The 21,137-nt window shown below is 45.8% G+C and overlaps 1 protein-coding gene across 17 annotated transcripts in view; it reads left to right on the top strand.

Moving 5' to 3' along the window:
- DEPDC5 (DEP domain containing 5, GATOR1 subcomplex subunit) overlaps positions 1 to 21,137 on the top strand; it is a 164,516-nt gene that overhangs the window by 118,905 nt on the left and 24,474 nt on the right. For 14 of the 17 annotated variants that reach the window (XM_030816165.1, XM_030816166.1, XM_030816156.1 and 11 more), the window contains 5 exons: positions 404 to 555; positions 3,081 to 3,158; positions 4,097 to 4,229; positions 5,975 to 6,083; positions 9,594 to 9,821. In XM_030816165.1, the coding sequence (XP_030672025.1) occupies positions 404 to 555; positions 3,081 to 3,158; positions 4,097 to 4,229; positions 5,975 to 6,083; positions 9,594 to 9,821 (700 nt within the window). Of the gene's footprint in view, positions 1 to 403; positions 556 to 3,080; positions 3,159 to 4,096; positions 4,230 to 5,904; positions 6,084 to 9,593; positions 9,822 to 21,137 lie in introns of all 17 variants that reach the window. The other 3 variants (XR_004031020.1, XR_001116060.2, XR_004031019.1) reach the window with 2 other exon arrangements.

Here is a 21,137-nt window from a genome sequence, read left to right on the forward strand (position 1 = left end):
TCAGTCCTGCTGTCCTCATAAGGAGTGATTCTGACTTCTCCACTCTTTCTATGGAGATTTTTCTTTAGTGTAAATCGTGTGGTTTGAGGCAGGTGCTGAAGCAATTTCTTTGGTCCTGGGGATTTACTGTGAAGAGTGGCCTCTCGTCTGCCCTGGTTGGAGGGTGGGAGTTCCCAGCTGCTCTGATAGAAGGCAGTGCACACAAGACTGGGTAGAGTCTCTAGACAACTTTAGCTCTGCCACTAAGGACCAAGGGGAAGTGGGAATGAGTGGAATGGAAAGCATTGCATTAATTTTTATTTTTTTGAGTGCTTATTGAGTGAATAAGCCAGTACAGCTTATTTACTGTGTTTTCCTGTCAGTTATTTTTGGATTCAAGTATTCATTTTTAAATCTCCTGCAGGTATCTGTGGACCAAACAGCCACTCCTATGTTGGACGGCACCAGTTTGGGCATATGCACAGGCCAATCCGTGGACAGAGGCAACAGCCAGACCTTTGGGAACTCCCAGAACATAGAACAGGGCTACTCCTCCACAAACTCCAGTGACAGCAGGTGAGATTCAGAGTGGCCAAACTCGTGTTCCTGAGGAGTGGGGACAGTCTGATCTCAAAGGCTGCAGAGGCTGAAGTCCAAAGCTCTGGGCCGAGTTCTGACTGTACCACAAGTCATATGGAACCCTGGGCAAGTTAGTCCTTAACCACATCTGTGTGATGGGACTAATGATCTGTTTCCTGCCATCCTCACAGGATAGCTAAGAGGTTCCCACAGAGACGTAGGAAAGTGTCAAGCACCAGGCAGGAGTACAGGGCTTCTGGAAGGGGGCCCTGTCCAGTCTGTCTTGTTCACTGTGGTGCCACAGGCACGATGCCTTGCACGTCATAGCATGCTGTCAGTAAGGAAAAGAACAAACAGTGGATGAATCACTAATTGTGGCCAAACATGACTGTTCTTCTTCTATTCCTTAGTATCCGGAGGAAAAGGAAGCTGTGTGTACTTCATTTGCTCAAGCAAGTGCACCAGCTTTTAATACTGTTGTCAATTCTGAGAAACCGTTTTATTTTCTTCCCAGCTGTGTTTGCTTTATAATAATTATGCCCCAGTCTTTTCTTACTGTCTCACTGTATTGACGAAGCAGTCCTTGGCAAAATGATCTAAGAGACTTAACTTTTGTACCCCTGTCCCTGAGAGCAGAAAGTTCTCTGGGGCTGCTCACCTGGCTGGCCTCTGTCAGGAGGCACTCCATTTCCCTTATGTCATAAATTCTGTGCTGGTTTAATCTGTGTCTTATCTACTACAGCCTGTTCATTCTGGCCAGTAGAGGTGATGGTCATTTCAGAAGCAGGAGCAGGTCTGAACTTCTCTGCTCCCTGCCTTCGCTCATGCCCATATCCCCATCAAGCCTACCTGGCTTTTTGGCTGTAGGCGTGGAGGAGATTGGAGAGGCTGCCCAATGCATAGAAAATGAGTGCATTTATCTGCTTCCTCATTGCTTACAAGGGTAGAACAGTAGGTTTTCTTCTGCTTTCAGAAGAAATGAGGAATCGGGGATATTTAGGCTGGAGGTGAAAAGACCAAAAATGACATGGCAGGTAGAATCAGGACCAATGACTGAAAAATACAGAGAACAGATTCTATTTCATGATGAAGAACTTACTAGCAATGGGTCCTGCTGCATGGAAATGGGCTGCACTTAGAGGAGCCGAGTTCTTTGCCATTGAAGATGTTCACACAGATAGGACAGCCTCTTGCCCAGACTCATGGTCTCAGCAGAGACTCAGGCATTAGAAGGAAGTTCATTTCAAGGGTCTTTGAAAACTTTTTCTAACCCTGAAATTCTGAAACGCTTCCAGTGATTTCTAGACCCTCTGAATAGTCATGAAGAGTAGTCTGGGACTGAGGAAAGGGAGAAGTTCAAAGAACTTGAGGAGCTGCTGGATAAGCCCCACAGCTGGCCCAGTTTGGTATAGTGGGTAGCCACTCAGCTGCTGAGTATTAAGCACGTTTTAAGGAACCATCACACCTTTGAGCAAGAATGTGGGCAGAAGGTGGTGGAAAAGGCTTTGGAGAGAGACTGACCTGGATTCAGATCCACATCCTGTTACTTCCTGGCTCTTTGACCTTCAGCAGTTCCTTTAGTCAGTTTCAAAGGGTTGGTGTTAATTATTTTAGTATTGTTTACCACTTTGGGCTTCCTGTGTGTCAGCCCTGTATATGTGCTCAGCATCGTACAAACATTCGCCTCACATCAGCCCTCAAAGACAGGAACAGCATTAACCCCATTTTTCACATGGGGGAGCTGAGGCCAAGAAAAGCTATATAGCAGGTTAGTGATGATACTGGGATTCCGTTCCCCATGCTCTTACGGTGTTACCTAGTACTCTGGTCAGGATTAAATGAAGCTACCTGTGAAAGGCTCTTGGGGCAAACCCAGAGCAGTCCAGGGGGTTTCTTGGAAGTGGTTGAGCCTTGGGCCTGAGGAATATTATTAAAAGGAGAGATGCTTACTAAGGGCAAGTTTGGACACAAAAGTACTTTGAATTCTAAATGTGGACATTTTATTTTTTATTTCATTTTATTTTATTTATTTATTTGAGACAGAGTCTCGCCCTGTCACCTAGGCTGGAGTGCAGTGAGTGGCACGACCTCAGCTCACTGCACCTTCCACCTCCCAGTTTCAAGCGATTCTCCTGTCTCAGCCTTCCAAGTAGCTGGGACAACAGGCGCACGTCACCATGCCTGGCTAATTTTTGTATTTTTAGGAGAGACGGGATTTCACTATGTTGGCCAGGTTGGTCTTGACCTCCTGACCTCAAATGATCCACCTGCCTCAGCCTCCCAAAGTGCTGGGATTACAGACGTGAGCCACCAAACCCGGCCCTAAATGTGTACATTTTAAAATAGGAAACCCCCCATGAGATAACCCTCTGATATAGCTGTTTGGAATTTACTAAAATGCCTTTAGTGTCAACATTGTCCTAGTTTCTGGCTCTGTAAGAAGTGGAGACTGTTCCTAATATTTGTGCTCTTGACTGCATACGTGCCATCTTGCTTTGCTGACCTGACACCTTGTGTTACAGCTCTCAGCAGCTGGTGGCAAGCTCCTTGACCTCATCCTCCACCCTGGCAGAGATCCTGGAAGCCATGAAGCACCCCTCGTAAGTGGCTCATCACAGTGTAGGGTTGGAAGGTTCCCAGAGGCCTGTGCCACAGCCATGTTCAGGCAGTGTGGTTTGGTAGATTCATACATGACTCTACTTCTCACCAGTTTTGAGACCTTGAGCAAGTCACTTGACCTCTCTGAGCCTCTGTTTCCTTGTCTGTAAGATGGGATTGATTTTTTTTTTTTTTTTTTTTTTTGAGGCAGTCTCACTCTGTCACCCAGGCTAGAGTGCAGTGGCGCCATCTTGGCTCACCCAACCTCCACCTCAAGATGGGATTTTTTTAAAAGGGATTTTTAAAAAAGTAGTTAAGCCACAGGGTTGATGTAAAGATTAAATGAAATAATTATATGAGGTACCTAGTATAATGCCTAACAAGTATAGGTATTCTCTGAATGTGAGTTCCCATATTTTCCTCTCTCCCCCTTCTCCTTTTCCCCCCGTAACAACTTCCTTTTTTTTTTTTTTTTTTTGAGACAGAGTCTCACTCTGTTGCCCAGGCTGGAGGACAGTGGCGTGATCTTGGCTCACTGCAACCTCCACCTCCCAGGTTCAAGTGATTCTTCCACCTCAGCCTCCTGACTAGCTGGGATTACAGGCACCCGCCACCACGCCCAGCTAATTTTTGTATTTTTAGTAGATACGGGGTTTCACCATGTTGGCCAGGCTGGTCTCAAACTCCTGACCTCAGGTAATCCACCCGCCTCAGCCTCCCAAAGTGCTGGGATTACAGGCATGAGCGACCTCGCCCAGCCCCCTGTAACAGTTTCTTTTGTCCTCTCATGGGTATTTCTCTGAGTCTAGGAATAGCATAGGGACATTGCTTTGTGGTATTAAATGCTCTAGTAGGAGTCCCTTCTTTTTCATCTTTCTTTCCACTTGTTGCCATGGGGCACACACATCCCCTGCTCCCCGCTCACCGCGTTGGAACCCAGGACAGGAGTCCAGCTGCTCTCTGAACAGAAGGGCCTCTCACCGTACTGCTTCATCAGCGCGGAGGTGGTGCACTGGCTGGTGAACCATGTGGAGGGAATCCAGACACAGGCGATGGCCATCGACATCATGCAGGTGAGACAGCAAGAGGGGCCCGTAGAGCTGTTTGCTTAGGTCCTGAAAAATCAGGGCCTGCCTTAGAAGCCATCACCCTTTCCAGTAATGAGATCTGCAGGTTGGGGTGAGGATTTTTTTAATAAGTGGGAGGCCTTTCTGGAATTGATGAAAGAACAAGTCTTGCTTTGAAATACACTGTATCTTGACTTAAAAACCGTGCAGAATTTATTGTCTGAACTGAAATGTTTTGGACAGAATCTGTGCACTTATAAACCTCAGAAAAATCTCTATGATTTTTGGGGGAATGCCCTCCCTCTGACCTCAAGCCCCCAGTTTCCCCTGGTCAATGCATGCTTATTCAAGACTCAATGCTGGATTCAAGGCTCTGACCCAAGGGCCTTCTGTCACCTTGTACTTACTCTGTCAGAGCTCTTAGCACAACAGAATGAAGATCTATCTTTCTCTCATTTGTCTCCTGCCTCAACCAGCTCCTTGAAGGCAGGATCACCTCTTATTTTCCATTTCTGTATCACCAGTGCCAGGCATGTTGCTTGGCACCTGGTAGGCACTTAGCACCATACTTGCGGGATTTAATTACACTGCTCGGAACTGGAACTCTGGAATATGGCAGAACTGGAACAACAAGGAAATGGGAAAGGGCCAGTTGACTGAGCCAGTTCATGCCATCCTGTCTATACAGAGGCCCCCAACTGGAAGTCAGTACTGTTTCCTCACCAGCTGAGTTGTCATCGTGGAAATGTTAAAATCAATAACTGATTTGAATAAGCATGTGATTCTCAGTTCTCTCTTTGAGGGTCTTGATGTGCTGTTTTGCATAGCGTTTGCCGTATACACTCTCATCTTCCTGAGAATACGATTTCCTTATTCAAATAATGAAATGCTACTACAGCGGTTAAAATGAATGAGCTGAAGGTACATGTATCAACATGGATAAATGTCAGAAGCACGATGTGGACTGGAAAACCAACTTACAAAATGATATAATATTATGCCCTTTATTTAAAAACTTAAAATCCCAAAAGAATACCATATATTCTCTATCATACGTGTTTATATAATAAAATTATTTAAGAATAATATTACACTAACCATTTATTTCTGGGGAGAGAGGAAGAGTAATGGGAGTGGGAGAGTCTATGGAGATTTTTTTTTAATAAAAATATCTGAAATCAGTATAGAGAAATGTTAAATTTGTGAAAGTAGAATAGTGGTATATGTGGATTTAGGTTTTTTTTTGAGACAGAGTCTCACTTTGTCGCCTAGGCTGGAGTGCAGTAGTGCTAATCTCAGCTCATTGCAACCTCCACCTCCTAGGTTCAAGTGATTCTCCTGCCTCAGCCTCCCGAGTAGCTGGGATTACAGGCATGCACCACCACACCAGCTAATTTTTGTATTTTTGGTAGAGACGGGATTTCACCATGTTGGTCAGACTGGTCTTGAACTCCTGGCCTCAAGTGATCCACCCCCCTCAGCCTCCCAAAGTGCTGGGGTTACAGGCGTGAGCCACTGCTCCCGGCCATCTGAATTTCTTTATGCCCTTCTGCATGTTTGAAATATTTGATGATGATATGAGTTTACATTTTAAAATATAATTTATATCAAGTACAACATGTCTAATCTGGGGGTGGAGGGTAGGGTCTCCTCAGTGCTCCTGTCACTCCCTTGTCTCCAGAGCATGACTGAGGGCTGCCCCTTCAAGATGCCTCTCTGCAGGAATTTCAGAGTTTCAATGTCTCTCCTAGAAAATGCTGGAAGAGCAGCTCATCACACACGCATCTGGCGAGGCCTGGAGGACCTTCATCTACGGCTTCTATTTCTACAAGATAGTAACGGACAAAGATCCCGACCGAGGTCAGAGCCGAGATGAATGCGGTTGCCCACAGGGGCAAGTGTTTTTCCTGGTGACTTTCTCTTTCACATGATGGTGCTTCCTGAGCTGCATGTGTGACTTTGTGTTATAAGTTGACAGATGACAGATCTGTCAACTTCCTTGAGCCTTTGTACTTAATTTAAGCATACCCAGAGTGACAAGGGTTTCTTAAGCTACAGTGTGTTCTTGGTGAGAACAATGTGGGTGAAAGATAAAGCTAAAAGAGGCCAAGGGACCTAGTGTGAGGAAATTCCCACACATCAGTTTTTGGTAGCTGTTTTTAATTAGAGCGCCCCACCCCCTTGCCCACCCAGCCCAGGTAGTTCTGATTATATTATCATGGGCTCCAGTCTGTGATTTATAGCACTTTTCACTTGCTAGATCTCCAGTTCAGACTCCATTTCTACCCCCAGGAAGACTATCAAGTCCTAGCAAGTTTTCCAAGTAATATTTTAAGTATCTGTGGGGTGTTTTTTCTTTTGTTTGGTTTTTTAAATAATGAGAAAAAGTAATTCCCCAGAGGGAAAACTTTTTTAGCGTGGTCAGAGCTGACTCGCATAACTGGAGGCACCCCAGATTCAGACCAGCATCTTGCCGGGCACGGTGGCTCACGCCTGTAATCCCAGCACTTTGGGAGGCCGAGGCTGGCAGATCACTTGATGTCAAGAGCTCAAGACCAACATTGGGAAACCCTGTCTCTACTAAAAATACAAAATTAGCCGGGTGTGGTGGTGTATGCATGTAATCCCAGCTACTTGGGAGGCTGAGGCAGGAGAATCGCTTGAATCCGGGAGGCGGAGGTTGTAGTGAGCCGAGATTGTGCTGCAGCACTGCAGCCTGGTTGACAGAGTGAAACTCCATCTCAAAAACAACAGCTGGCCAGGCACTGTGGCTCATGCCTATAGTCCTAGCACTTTGGGAGGCTGAAGCAGGTGGATTGCCTGAGCTCAGGAGTTCGAGACCAGCCTGGGGAACACGATGAAACCCCGCCTCTACTAAAATACAAAAAAATTAGCTGGGCGTGGCGGCAGGCACCTGTAATCCCAGCTACTCAGGAGGCTGAGATAGGAGAATCGCTTGAACCCGGGAGGCAGAGGTTGCAGTGAGCTGAGATCACGCCACTGCACTCTAGCCTGGGCTACAGAGTGAGACTCCATCTCAAACAAACTAACAAACAAACAAAAAAAAAAACAGGCCAGGCACAGTGGCTCATGCTTGTAATCCCAACACTTTGGGATGCCAAGGCCGGCGGATCACGAGGTCAGGAGTTGGAGACTAGCCTGGCCAACACAGTGAAACCCCATCTCTACTAAAAATACAAAAAATAGCTGGGTGTGGTGGGGGCCACCTGTAATCCCAGCTACTCGGGAGGCTGAGGCAGGAGAATCACTTGAACCCGGGAGGTGGAGGTTGCAGTGAGCTGAGATTGCACCACTGCACTCCAGTCTGGCGACAGAGCAAGACTCCGTCTCAAAAAAAAAACAGCAACAACAGAAAACCAGACCAGCATCTCCAGTATACCTATAGCAAAAGGGGACCTTGCCTGTTCTGGAAGTGACTCCTATCCTGCAGACAAATGGCTTCTCTGCCTCTGGGTTTAAAGAATCAAACATGGCCGGGCGCGGTGGCTCACACTTGTAATCTCAGCACTTTGGGAGGCTGAGGCGGGTGGATCACGAGGTCAAGAAATCGAGACCATCCTGGTCAACATGGTGAAACCCCATCTCTACTAAAAAATACAAAAATTAGCTGGGCATGGTGGCGCACGCCTGTAGTCCCAGCTACTTGGGAAGCTGAGGCAGGAGAATCGCTTGAACCCGGGAGGTGGAGGTTGCATTGAGCCTAGATCATGCCACTGCACTCCAGCTTCGTGACAGAGAGAGACTCCATCTCAAAAAAAAAAAAAAAAAAAAAGAATCTTAACATGAGATGAAGCAGCTAGTGCCACTCCCCGTGCTCTCTTGTCCAAGAATATGGCAGAAGTGGACATGTGTGGGATTTTTTTTTTTGTATATCCATTGACACTTTTCCCTTTAAATTATACATTTGACCAGTAGATACCTATCTTACCTTCAAGTTGAAAACATACCAGGTTACTGTTATATATTCTGAAATTTGAGGTATGAAATTGATCATAAGGTCAAGTGTGGTGCTGACTCATGCCTATAATCCCAGCGCTTTGGAAGGCCAAGGTATGAGGATCTCTTGAGGCCAGAAGTTTAAGATCAGCCTGGGCAAGAAACATAGCGAAACCCCATCTCTACAGGAAAAAAAAAAAAAAAAAAATTGTCTGGGTGTAGTTGTACGTGCTGGTCTTCACAGCTACTCAAGAAGCTGAAATGGGAGGATTGCTTGAGCCCAGGAGGTTGAGGCTATAGTGAGCCATTATTGTACCACTGCACCAAAGACTTGACAAAGCAGTGCAGACCCTGTCTCTAAGAGAAAAAAAGAAATAAACTGAGCATAAAATATTTTTTAGGGCCAGGTACGGTAACACATGCCTGTAATCCCAGCACTTTGGGAGGCCAAGGTGGGTGGATCACCTGAAGTCAGGAGTTTGAGACCAGTCTGGCCAACATGGTGAAATCCCGTCTACTAAAAATACAAAAATTAGCCAGGCGTGGTGGCGCATGTCGCTACTCAGGAGGCTGAGGTAGGAGAATCGCTTGAACCTGGGAGGCGGAGGTTGCAGTGAGCTGAGATCGTGCCATTGCACTCCAGCCTGGGCGACAGAACAAGACTCAGTCTCAAAAAAAAAGAAAAAAGGCCAGGCACGGTGGCTCACGCCTGTAATCCCAGCACTTTGGGAGGCCGAGAGGGGTGGATCACAAGGTCAGGAGATCGAGACCATCCTGGCTAACACAGTGAAACCCCGTCTCTATTAAAAATACAAAAAATTAGCCAGCCTGGTGGTGGGCGTGCCTGTAGTCCCAGCTACTCGGAAGGCTGAGTCAGGAGAATGGCGTGAACCCGGGAGGCGGAGCTTGCAGTGAACCGAGATCGCGCGCCACTGCACTCCAGCCTGGGTGACAGAGCGAGACTCCTTCTCAAAAAAAAAAAATAATATATATATATATTATATATATATATATATATATATATATATTTAAAATTGAAGCGAAGTTCACATGATATAAAATTAACCATTTAAAAATAAACAGCTCAGGGCATTCAGTACATCCACAGTGTTGTACAACTATCACGTCCATCTAGTTCCTGACGGTTTTCATCACCCTGAAATGAAACCCCATCCCCTTGAGCAGTCACCTTCCAACTCCTCCTCCCACCCCTGTCAACCAGTAATCTGCTTTCTTTCTCAAAGATTGCCTATTCGCTACGTTTCACATAAATGGAACTATACAGTATGTGGCCTTGTGTGTCTGGCTTCTTTTACTTGGCGTGTTTTTAAGGTTTATCAAGTTGTAGCATGCATCATTAAGAAAATAAGCATTTGTGTTGAGTACTCCTTCTCTCCCCTCCACTTTTCCCAGTGGCCATGCAGCAACCCGCCACCACCTGGCACACAGCAGGAGTGGACGACTTCGCCAGCTTCCAGCGCAAGTGGTTTGAGGTGGCCTTTGTGGCAGAAGAGCTCGTGCACTCTGAGATTCCTGCCTTTCTCCTGCCCTGGCTGCCCAGCCGGCCAGCCTCCTATGCAAGTAGGCACAGCTCCTTTAGCCGAAGTTTTGGAGGACGGAGCCAGGCAGCGGCACTTTTAGGTACATGCTCAACCCAGACAAGGTCTTGGGGTGTGCCAGTGGGTGGCTGCGGGAAAGTAGTGGCCAGCCAAGGGAACGATGCCACATGAACCAGGATTAGAGTCGCTGAGGCCGTCACACTGGCCACTGTGTCTGTCGGCACTGTTGGCTCCCTTGCTGACTTCCACTTGCTGCGTGGTTTTATGATTGTCCCAACCAACAGACAGTATTTAGCGCCTCTCAAATCAGAACATAGTGCCAGACCTGCTCGGATAGGAGAGAAGAAATATGTGGTCAATTTTCCCGAGAGTTCTGTAGGATATAGGAGATGTGAGATAGTGCTCACTGCACCAGCTAGTTCCTGCCAGAGGCCTTCCCTACAACCATAGCATCCTATGATCTCAGAAGAGGAAGGAACCTAAAAGGTCATCCATTCCAGACACTCATGCAGAGCAAAAGTCTCTCTCTGTCTCCTCTTCCTTTCCTCCCCAAATGTGCTTACTGTATTGAAGGATGTAAACTGAAACACTTCCCTCCTTTCCACCATTCCTGCAGCTCTAAGATGGGGGTGAACACCTGCTTACTGAAAGGCAATGACCTCTGATAGGAAATGGGGAACTCTACCCTATAGGACCTGACTGATGGGTTGAAATGTGAACATCTTTAGAAAATATCTGCTCTGGGCAAAGACCATGGGATTTATCTTAAGGGCAAGTTGGAGGATCCTGAAAGCCCTCTGAAAGGAAGAAAGCAAATAGAACATAGACCAAACTCCAGGGAAATGCCATGTTCTGCTTTGTTTGCCTGTAAACGCCCAGCTAATTGGAATCCTTTTCTAGCTGGTAAAACAGAGATGTTAATCGTCATCAAAGTTTCTAGATCCAGGCTGGGCATGGTGGCCCACGCCTGTAATCCCAGCACTTTGGGAGTCTGAGGTGGGTAGATCACTTGAGGTCAGGAGTTCAAGACCAGCCTGACCAACATAGTGAAACCCTCTCTATATTAAAAATACAAAATTAGGTGGCTCACGCCTGTAATCCCAGCACTTTGGGAGGCCAAGGCAGGCACATCACGAGGTCAGGAGATCGAGACCATCCTGGCTAATACGGAGAAACCCCATCTCTACTAAAAATACAAACAATTAGCCGGGCGTGGCAGTGTGCACCTGTAGTCCCAGGTACTCGGGAGGCTGAGGCAGGAGAATGGCATGAACCCAGGAGGCGGAGCCTGCAGTGAGCCGAGATCGCGCCACTGTATGCCAGCCTGGGCGACAGAATGAGACTCTGTTTCAAAAAGAGAAGAAGAAAAAGGGCCAGGTACTGTGGCTCATGCCTGTAGTCCCAGCACTTTGGGAGGCCGAGGTGGGTGGATCACCGGAGGTCAAGAGTTCTATACCAGCCTGGGCAACATGATGAAATCCTGTCTCTACCAAAATTAGCCAGGTGTGGTGGCAGATGCCTGTAATCCCAGCTACTCCGGAGGCTGAGGCAGGAGAATTGCTTAAACCTGGGAGGTGGAGGCTGCAGTGAGCTGAGATCGCCCCATTGTACTCTAGGCTGGGCGACAGAGCCAGACTTGTCTCTCAAAAAAAAAAAAAAAGTTTTCAGATCCTCAGATTCACTTGGATCTGGGTGTGGCTCACCCCAGCATTGCCTAGTGCTGTGTGTGAGAAGTGAAGGGGTGGGGAGGATAGGGCAGAACCTTGAGCAGCTCCTCCTCCTTTCCCTTAGGCAGTCATGACTTGCTCTTCTCCCTTCGTTGCATTTCTGTCTACTTCCTTGACGGTTTTTTTTTGGGATTAAAGAAGCCATATACCCCTGTTACCCTGGGGTGCTCACTTCCAGCAACCTAAACCACCTAGAGCACTACCAGGGCTTGAGACCTAAGGCCTTTGGAGAGCAAGCAGCGACCTTGTGATTTTATGTCATGGGAGGACCTATTAGAAATAGCAAATAAGGCCAGGCGTGTGGCTCATGCCTGTAATCCCAGCACTTTGGGAGGCTGAGGCAGGAGGATCACTTGAGGGCAGGAGTTTGAGACCAGCCTGGCCAACATGATGAAACCCCATCTCTACTAAAAATACAAAAATTACCTGGGTGTGGTGGCGGGTACCTGCAATCCCAGCTGCTCAGGAGGCTGAGGCAGGAGAATCGCTTGAACCTGAGAGGCAGAGGTTGCAGTGAGCCTAGATGGCACCACTGCACTCCAGCCTGGGCGACTCCATCTCAAAAGTGTTGGAGTGAGACTCCATCTCAAAAAAAAAAAAAAAAGAATAGCAAAGAAAAGGGCAGGTACGTACCCTGATGTCAGTGGGAAGCAGAAGCCAATAGTCCAGCAACAAAGGTGGAGTGGGGAAAACCTGTTACAAATATAACAAACACAAGAACTTGATAAGTACAGTGTTAATCATTCACTTATAACACTAGATTGCATACAAGAAGCTTCTCAAGAAACAACTTTACACCATTTTTCTTATGAAATCAAGTTTATTTTTAGCCAAGTTTTAAAGTCTACTTTTTCCTCATAGATAAAAATTAAGAATTTTCATCTCTGCAGAACAAGGAACTAAGCCTGAAAGCTAGCTTTCAGATATGTACCAAAGACAGTTGAAAAGTCAACTTCCCACTCCCCTCAGGGTTACTTTCTGAGAAAAAGACACAATGCATTACAATAAGTAAATATTGGATCATGCATGTAGGCAATTTATGTGAGAGCTGAAGAAAGCAAAAAGATTTCTTCCTTTCAAATAAATTTCAAATAAATGCCACAAATCCAAGTGACACCTCCTTGTAGTGAGAGGCCCCCAAACCAGCACATAGAGCGTATTTACTCCACTGATTTCTTGCAAGTGTGTTTACAGATCTCTTGGTAAGACCCCAGATGAGAAGCAGAAAATTGGGGGCAGCTAATGGCAGCAAGTGTATAACACATTTTAGCAAAATGTTTTGCAAAATAAATCTGTTAAATTTTGGTTTTTTAAGGTGGGAAGTAACTATCATTTGTTCGTTCTTTCCCTTTTTTTTCTTTTCTTTTTCCTTCTCTTCTTTCTCCTCTCTTCTTCTCTCCTCTCTTCTCCTCCCCTCTCCTCTCCTCTTTTTCTTTTTAAAAATAAAGACAGGGTGTCCCTATGTTGCCCAAGCCGTTCTCAAACTCCTGGGTGCAAGGAATCTTCCTGCCTCAGCCTCCCAAAGTGCTAGGATTACAGGTGGGAGCCATTACACGCAGCCTGTTCTTCCTTTTCTTGAAAGTGTTCAACAAAAGGGATTATTCTAATGTGAATCTTCTCCAGTAGATCATACAAAACCCAAGAGCAGGGTTTCTCAACTTCAGCACTACTGACATTTTGGACCAGATCATTCTTTCTTGTGGGGAAGCATTCTGTGCACTGGAGGATGTTGAGCAGCATCCCAGCCCCACCCAGTGTGATAAAATGTCTCCTGACATTGCCAAATGTCCCCTGAGGGTTGTAAAATTACCCCCAGTTGAGAACCGCTGTCGTAGGGGGAATTGAAGGATTCCAGTCAGGAGCAAGATTAGAGCAAAACCTGAGAGGCTTTGAAGCCCATCAGTAACTTCCCTAAGCAGGTGTCAAGTTGATGCGTGATAAGGGCGTGCTTTCAGAGCTTTGGGGTAGAATGAATGGTCAGAGCTGGAACTGAGATGTCAGAGGGAAGCACTGTCCTCCGCTCTGCTCTGGCCCCTGGGCACCTCTTGCGCTTTCACTGGTGCCAGTGGTGGTTGCTTCAGTCTTGCCTGCTGTGGTGCGGTGGTAATAACAACATTAATGCCATGATTTGTAGAAAATTGATGTGTCAGGCCCTGTACAGAGCAGAAAATCTTCTCATTAATCTTTACATCGTTCTCCTGATGGGTACTACAATTTATGCTTTAGAGTTTAGGAAACTGTGAGGCCCAGAGAGATGAAGTAATTTGCCCAAGGCTCTGCAGCCACTAAGTGCTAGAGCTGGAGATTATTCTCAGGACTGCCTGGCCCTGAAGCCTGAGCTCCAAGCATACTGCATTTCAGCCCAAGGAGACAAAAGTCAAAGCCTGTCAAGACTTTGGATGATTTGCACAATAGCCCAGTTCCAGGAGTGGCTTCTGCCCTGTGATTAGGGACACTCAGGTCCCAGGCCCTTGCTACAGAACCACAGCTCTCTGGGTGTGTCCTTTCTTCCCCTCTATTTCATCCCTGCTGGTGTTCCCAATGCACTCCCTCCAGTCCTGCCTTCAACAGTTCTTTGACCCCCACCAGGACCTCTAACCAATTGATCTTGCTATCATTCTCCCTCTCCCACCTCACATCTCACTTTATGTAATTATAGCTTTGAGCCGCCAATCCTCATTACACAGCTTTGAGCCCTGCGCCCCACCCTCATCATCAGCATCTTGTGTCACTGTGAAAACTGAAGCGGTCAGAAGAAAACTCCCACCTGCCATCTGCCCTCGCCCAGTAGCTGTGTCTGTCCCTACTCCTCTGCCTCCCCCTGACGCAGCATCTCCACCTGCACACAAGACCCCAGCCCTTGCAGTACTCAGTGTAGCACTTTGGCAGTCATCCCCTCTCCCTGAATTCTCCCTCTCTGCTAAAGCATCCCCGTCAATCTGTGACAGGCACACACTCTCTCCTGCTGGCAAAGCAAAACTCAAGTCGGGTTTCTGTCCATTCCCTCCGCTGGAACAGCCTTCCCAATGCAGGGAGCCCACGTTGTTTAGCCTGGCGGCCAGTCCTCAGTCCTGGTCCTCCTTGCCCTGCAACAGCATTTGTCAAATGATCTCTGACTCCTCCTTTAAACCCTTACCTTGCTTGGCTCTCGAGGCACTGCTCCCTTGGCTCTCCTTCTTCGTTTTAAAATCAGTTTCCTTTGCTGGTTTCTCTTCAGCAACCTAATATTTTAATATTATAGCATACAGGCCTCAGCCTGCCTTCATCTCATACCCTAAGGTGTCTCATCAGTCCAGTGGCCTTTATTACCCCAAGATCTGGTCATTCCCAAATTTCTATCTCCATCCCAGACGATGTCTCCAATTTGAGACTCATCCCTCCAGCTACCTACTTGACATGGTCACTTAGAGGACTGGATGTATAGTGTTCAGAACTAGCCAGCCCTGCTGTTTCCCTGCAACACCTTCATCTTGCCTTCTCATTTTAGTCACTTAGGTAGAAAAACTCAGTTGCCTTCTTATGTCTTTCTTTCCTGCTCTACATCCAGCCCGTCAGCAAATTCAGTTTTCCTTTTAGTTACCTTCAATATTGATTCAGGATTAACTATTCTTTACTGTCTCCTCTATGATCGTGGTTCAAGCCACCTTCATCTCCTGTCTGCATTGCTGCTGTCACCTCTGCACTGGCCTCCTGGCTTCCTCCCCTGCTCCTTATAAACTGCTTTGCACACAGGAGCCAGAAAGACCTCTTCAAATGGAAGTCAGGTCATGTTCCCCTTCTGGGCAGGATCCTCTTGTAGCTCCCAGCTCACTCGAAACCAAAGCCAGAGTTTTCAGCAGCCCACAGGCCCCCAGGATGTAGTCCCCTCATTCTCTGCCTCGTTGCCTGTCCGCCTCCTGTGCACTCTGCTGCACCATGCTGGCTTCCGTGTCTGGTGTCTGTGAACACGCCACGTACGTCTCTGCTTCCAGTGCTTTCCTTCTGCCTGGGACACTGTTCCCCCAAGATGCCCTTGGGTCTCCCTCCCTCACTTGCTTCAAGTCTCTTGTCCAAAAATCGTGTGGGCCGGGCGCGGCGGCTCAAGCCTGTAATCCCAACACTTTGGGAGGCCGAGGTAGGCAGATCACAAGATCAGGAGATCGAGACCATCCTGGCTAACATGGTGAAACCCCGTCTCTACTAAAAATAAAAAATAAAAATTAACCGGGCGTGGTGGCGGGTGCCTGTAGTCCCAGCTACTTGGGAGGCTGAGGCAGGAGAATGGCGTGAACCCGGGAGGCCGAGCTTGCAGTGAGCAGAGATCGCGCCACTGCACTCCAGCCTGGGCAACAGAGCAAGACTCCGTCTCAAAAAAAATAAATAAAAATCATGTGTGAGTGAGCCCTTCCCTGACCCCACACCACACTCTCGGGGGCCCCTTTTCCTACTTCTTCATCTCCTTTGCTCTTGCCACCACCTGACATTGTGTGTGTGTTTGTACAATTAGTGTGTTTTGAGACAGTCTCATTGTGTCACCCAGGCTGGAGTGCAGTGGCATGATCTTGGCTCACTGCAACCTCCATCTCCCGGATTCACTGCAGCCTCTGTCTCTGGAGTTCAAGCAGTTCTGCCTCAGCCTCCCAAGTACCTGGGACTACAGGCACCTGCCACTACGCCCAGCTAATTTTTGTATTTTTAGTAGAGATGGGATTTCACTATGTTGGCCAGGCTGGTCTCAAACTCCTGACCTCAAGTGATCCACCTGTCTGGGCCTCCCAAAATTTTGAGATTACAGGCATGAGCCACCCCGCCCAGCCTGTGTTTTTCTACCTCCACAAAAACTTAAGCTGTGTGATGAATTTAGTTTAATTCACTGGCTATCCCAGCACCTAGAATGGTACTTAATGCATAGTCACCTGCAATAAATATTTGTTGAATGTCTGGGAAAATATGAATGAATATAGTTTGGCAGAATTGGGGAAAATTGAATTTGGAACATTTGCAGTCAACAAACCTTCTGACACTAAGCAATTAATTGTCCAGGTGTCAGAAAGATAGTAGTTCTGCCATTTATTCTATTGAAAATGCTACTCTTCTCTGGTGGTCAAGCAAATAAAAGAAAAACAAAGAAAATGCTACCAGCCCAGGAACAGACAAACTGCCTCTCACCTAGGCTTGTGCTTAGTCCCCACCAAGTGAATGGACACGCCGTATGTCATGTAGGCACATGCACAGTCTCAGCCTGTTTGCTGCACTTACTCCTTGGTTAGAGTTATTGCCTATGGAAAATGCCTCAGGTATTGTCACCTTTGCATCATTATTTTAGTTTTGGAGGCTCTCTTGATAGGTTGTTTGTTTTTTAATATAAATTTTTTTTATTATACTTTAAGTTCTAGGGTACATGTGCATAACGTGCAGGTTTCTTACGTATGTATACATGTACCATGTTGGTGTGCTGCACCCGTTAACTCGTCATTTACACTAGGTATATCTTCTAATGCTATCCCTCCCCACTCCCTCCACACCACGACAGGCCCCGGTGTCTGATGTTCCCCACCATGTCTCCAAGTGTTCTCATTGTTCAATTCCCACCTATGAGTGAGAATCTGCGGTGTTTGGTTTACTGTCCTTGCTATAGTTTGCTCAGAATGATGGTTTCTAGCTTCATTCATGTCCTTACAAGGGACATGAACTCATCCTTTTTTATGGCTGCATAGTATTCCATGGTGTATATGTGTCACATTTTCTTAATCCAGCCTATCATTGATGGACATTTGGGTTGGTTCCAAGTCTTTGCTATTGTGAATAGTGCCGCAATAAACATATGTGTGTGCATGTGCCTTTATAGCAGCATGATTTATAATCCTTTGGGTATATACCCAGTAATGGGATGGCTGGGTCAAATGGTATTTCTAGTTCTAGATCCTTGAAGAATCGCCACACTGTCTTCCACAATGGTTGAACTAGTTTACAGTCCCACCAACAGTGTAAAAGTGTTCCTATTTTCCACATCCTCTCCAGCACCTGTTGTTTCCTGACTTTTTAATGATCGCTATTCTAACTGGTGTGAGATGGTATCTCATTGTGGTTTTGATTTGCATTTCTCTGATGGCCAGTGATGATGAGCATTTTTTCATGTGTCTGTTGGCTTCATAAATGTCTTCTTTTGAGACATGTCTGTTCATATCCTTTGCCCACTTTTTGATGGGGTTGTTTGATTTTTTCTTGTAAATTTGTTTGAGTTCTTTGTAGATTCTGGATATTAGCACTTTGTCAGATGGGTAGATTGTAAAAATTTTCTCCCATTCAGTAGGTTGCCTGTTTACTCTGATGGTAGTTTCTTTTGCTGTGCAGAAGCTCTTCAGTTTAATTAGATCCCATTTGTCAGGCCGGGCGCGGTGGCTCAAGCCTGTAGTCCCAGCACTTTGGGAGGCCGAGGCGGGCGGATCATGAGGTCAGGAGATCGAGACCATCCAGGCTAACACGGTGAAACCCCGTCTCTACTAAAAATACAAAAAATTAGCCGGGCGTGTTGGTGGGCGCCTGTAGTCCCAGCTACTCGGGAGGCTGAGGCAGGAGAATGGCGTGAACCCGGGAGGTGGAGCTTGCAGTGAGCCGAGATCGCGCCACTGCACTCCACCCTGGGGGACAGAGCAAGACTCCGTCTCAAAAAAAAAAAAAAAAAAAAAAATTAGATCCCATTTGTCAATTTTGGCTTTTGTTGCCATTGCTTTTGGTGTTTTAGTCATGAAGTCCTTGCCCATGCCTATGTCCTGAATGGTATTGCCTAGGTTTTCTTCTAGGGTTTTTAAGGTTTTAGGTCTAACATTTAGGTCTTTAATCCATCTTGAATTAATTTTTGTATAAGGTGTAAGGAAGGGATCCAGTTTCAGCTTTCTACATATGGCTAGCCAGTTTTCCCAGCACCATTTATTAAATAGGGAATCCTTTCCCCATTTCTTGTTTTTGTCAGGTTTGTCAAAGATCAGATGGTTGTAGATGTGTGGTATTATTTCTGAGGGCTCTGTTCTGTTCCATTGGTCTATATCTCTGTTTTGGTACCAGTACCATGCTGTTTTGGTTACTGTAGCCTTGTAGTATAGTTTGAAGTCAGGTAGCGTGATGCCTCCAGCTTTGTTCTTTTTGCTTAGGATTGTCTTGGCAATGCAGGCTCTTTTTTGGTTCCATATGAACTTTAAAGTAGTTTTTTCCAATTCTGTGAAGAAAGTCATTGGTAGCTTGATGGGGATGGCATTGAATTTATAAATTACCTTGGGCAGTATGGCCATTTTCACAATACTGATTCTTCCTATCCATGAGCATGGAATGTTCTTCTATTTGTGTCCTCTTTTGTTGAGCAGTGGTTTGTAGTTCTCCTTGAAGAGGTCCTTCACATCCCTAGTAAGTTGGATTCCTAGGTATTTTATTCTTTTTGAAGCAGTTGTGAATAGGAGTTCAGTTATGATTTGGCTCTCTGTTTGTCTGTTACTGGTGTATAGGAATGCTTGTGATTTTTGCACATTGATTTTGTATCTTGAGACTTTGCTGAAGTTGCTTATCAGCTTAAGGAGATTTGGGGCTGAGACGATGGGGTTTTCTAAATATACAATCGTGTCATCTGCAAACAGGGACAATTTGACTTCCTCTTTTCCTAATTGAATACCCTTTATTTCCTTCTCTTGCCTGATTGCCCTGGCCAGAACTTCCAACACTATGTTGAATAGGAGTGGTGAGAGAGGGCGTCCCTGTCTTGTGCCAGTTTTCAAAGGGAATGCTTCCAGTTTTTGCCTGTTCAGTATGATATTGACTATGGGTTTGTCATAAATAGCTCTTACTATTTTGAGATACATCCCATCAATACCTAGTTTATTGAGAGTTTTTAGCATGAAGGGCTGTTGAATTTTTTCGAAGGCCTTTTCTGCATGTATTGAGATAATCATGTGGTTTTTGCCTTTGGTTCTGTTTATATGATAGATTACGTTTGTTGATTTGCGTATGTGGAACCAGCCTTGCATCCCAGGGATGAAGCTAACTTGATTGTGGTGGATAAGCTTTTTGATGTGCTGCTGGATTCGGTTTGCCAGTATTTTATTGAGGATTTTTGCATCGATGTTCATCAGGGATATTGGTCTAAAATTCTCTTTTTTTGTAGTGTCTCTGCCAGGCTTTGATATCACAATGATGTTGGCCTCATAAAATGAATTAGGGAGGATTCCCTTTTTTTCTATTTTTTGGAATAGTTTCAGAAGGAATGATACCAGCTCCTCTTTGTATCTCTGGTAGAATTCAGCTGTGAATCCGTCTGGTTCTGGACTTTTTTTGGTTGGTAGGCTATTAATTATTGCCTCAATTTCAGAACCTGTCTATTCAGGGATTCAACTTCTTCCTGGTTTAGTCTTGTGAGGGTGTATGTGTCCAGGAATTTATCCATTTCTTCTAGATTTTCTAGTTTATTTGCGTAGGGGTATTTGTAGTATTCTCTGATAGTAGTTTGTATTTCTGTGGGATCAGTGGTGGTATCCCCTTTATCATTTTTTATTGTATCTATTTGATTCTTCTCTCTTCTTTATTAGTCTTGCCAGCGGTCTATCAATTTTGTTGATCTTTTCAAAAAACCAGCTCCTGGATTCATTGATTTTTCGAAGGGTTTTTTGTGTCTCTATCTCCTTCAGTTCTGCTCTGATCTTAGTTATTTCTTGCCTTCTGCTAGTTTTTGAATGCGTTTGCTCTTGCTTCTCTAGTTCTTTTAATTGTGATGTTAGGGTGTCAATTTTAGATCTTTGCTGCTTTCTCCTGTGGGCATTTAGTGCTATAAATTTCCCTCTACACACTGCTTTAAATGTGTCCCAGAGATTCTGGTATGTTGTGTCTTTGTTCTCTTTGGTTTCAAAAACTTTTTTTTTTTTTTTTTTTTTTTTTTTTTTTTTTTTTGAGAAGAGTCTCGCTCTGTCCCAGGCTGGAGTGCAGTGCCAATCTCGCTCACTCAGCTCGCCTCCTGGTTCACCATTTCCTCAGCCTCTCCATAGCTGGACTACAGGCCCCCCACGCCTGCTAATTTTTTTTTTAGTAGAGACGGTTTCACCGTGTCTCGATCCCTACCCGTGACCCCCCTCGCCCCCCTGAACACGACCCCCCCCCCCAAGAACATCTTTATTTCTGCCTTCATTTCGTTATGTACCCAGTAGTCATTCAGGAACAGGTTGTTCAGTTTCCATGTAGTTGAGCAGTTTTGAGTGAGTTTCTTAATCCTGAGTTCTAATTTGATTGCACTGTGGTCTGAGAGACAGTTTGTTATAATTTCTGTTCTTTTACATTTGCTGAGGAGTGCTTTACTTCCAACTATGCGGTCAATTTTGGAATAATATGATATGGTGCTGTGAAGAATGTATATTCTGTTGATTTGGGGTGGAGAGTTCTGTAGATGTCTATTAGGTCCGCTTGGTGCAGAGCTGAATTCAATTCCTGGATATCCTTGTTAACTTTCTGCCTCGTTGATCCGTCTAATGTTGACAGTGGATCACCTTGCAGTTCGATCTCAGACTGCTGTGCTAGCAATGAGCGAGGCTCTGTGGGCGTGGGACCCTCCAAGCCAGGCGCGGGATATAATCTCCTGATGTGCCATTTGCTAAGGCCATTGGAAAAGCGCAGTATTAGGGTGGGAATGTCCCAATTTTCCAGGTACCGTCTGTCAT

This window comes from Nomascus leucogenys, chromosome 7b (genome assembly GCF_006542625.1).
Source record: "Nomascus leucogenys isolate Asia chromosome 7b, Asia_NLE_v1, whole genome shotgun sequence".
Lineage (NCBI taxonomy): Eukaryota > Metazoa > Chordata > Mammalia > Primates > Hylobatidae > Nomascus > Nomascus leucogenys.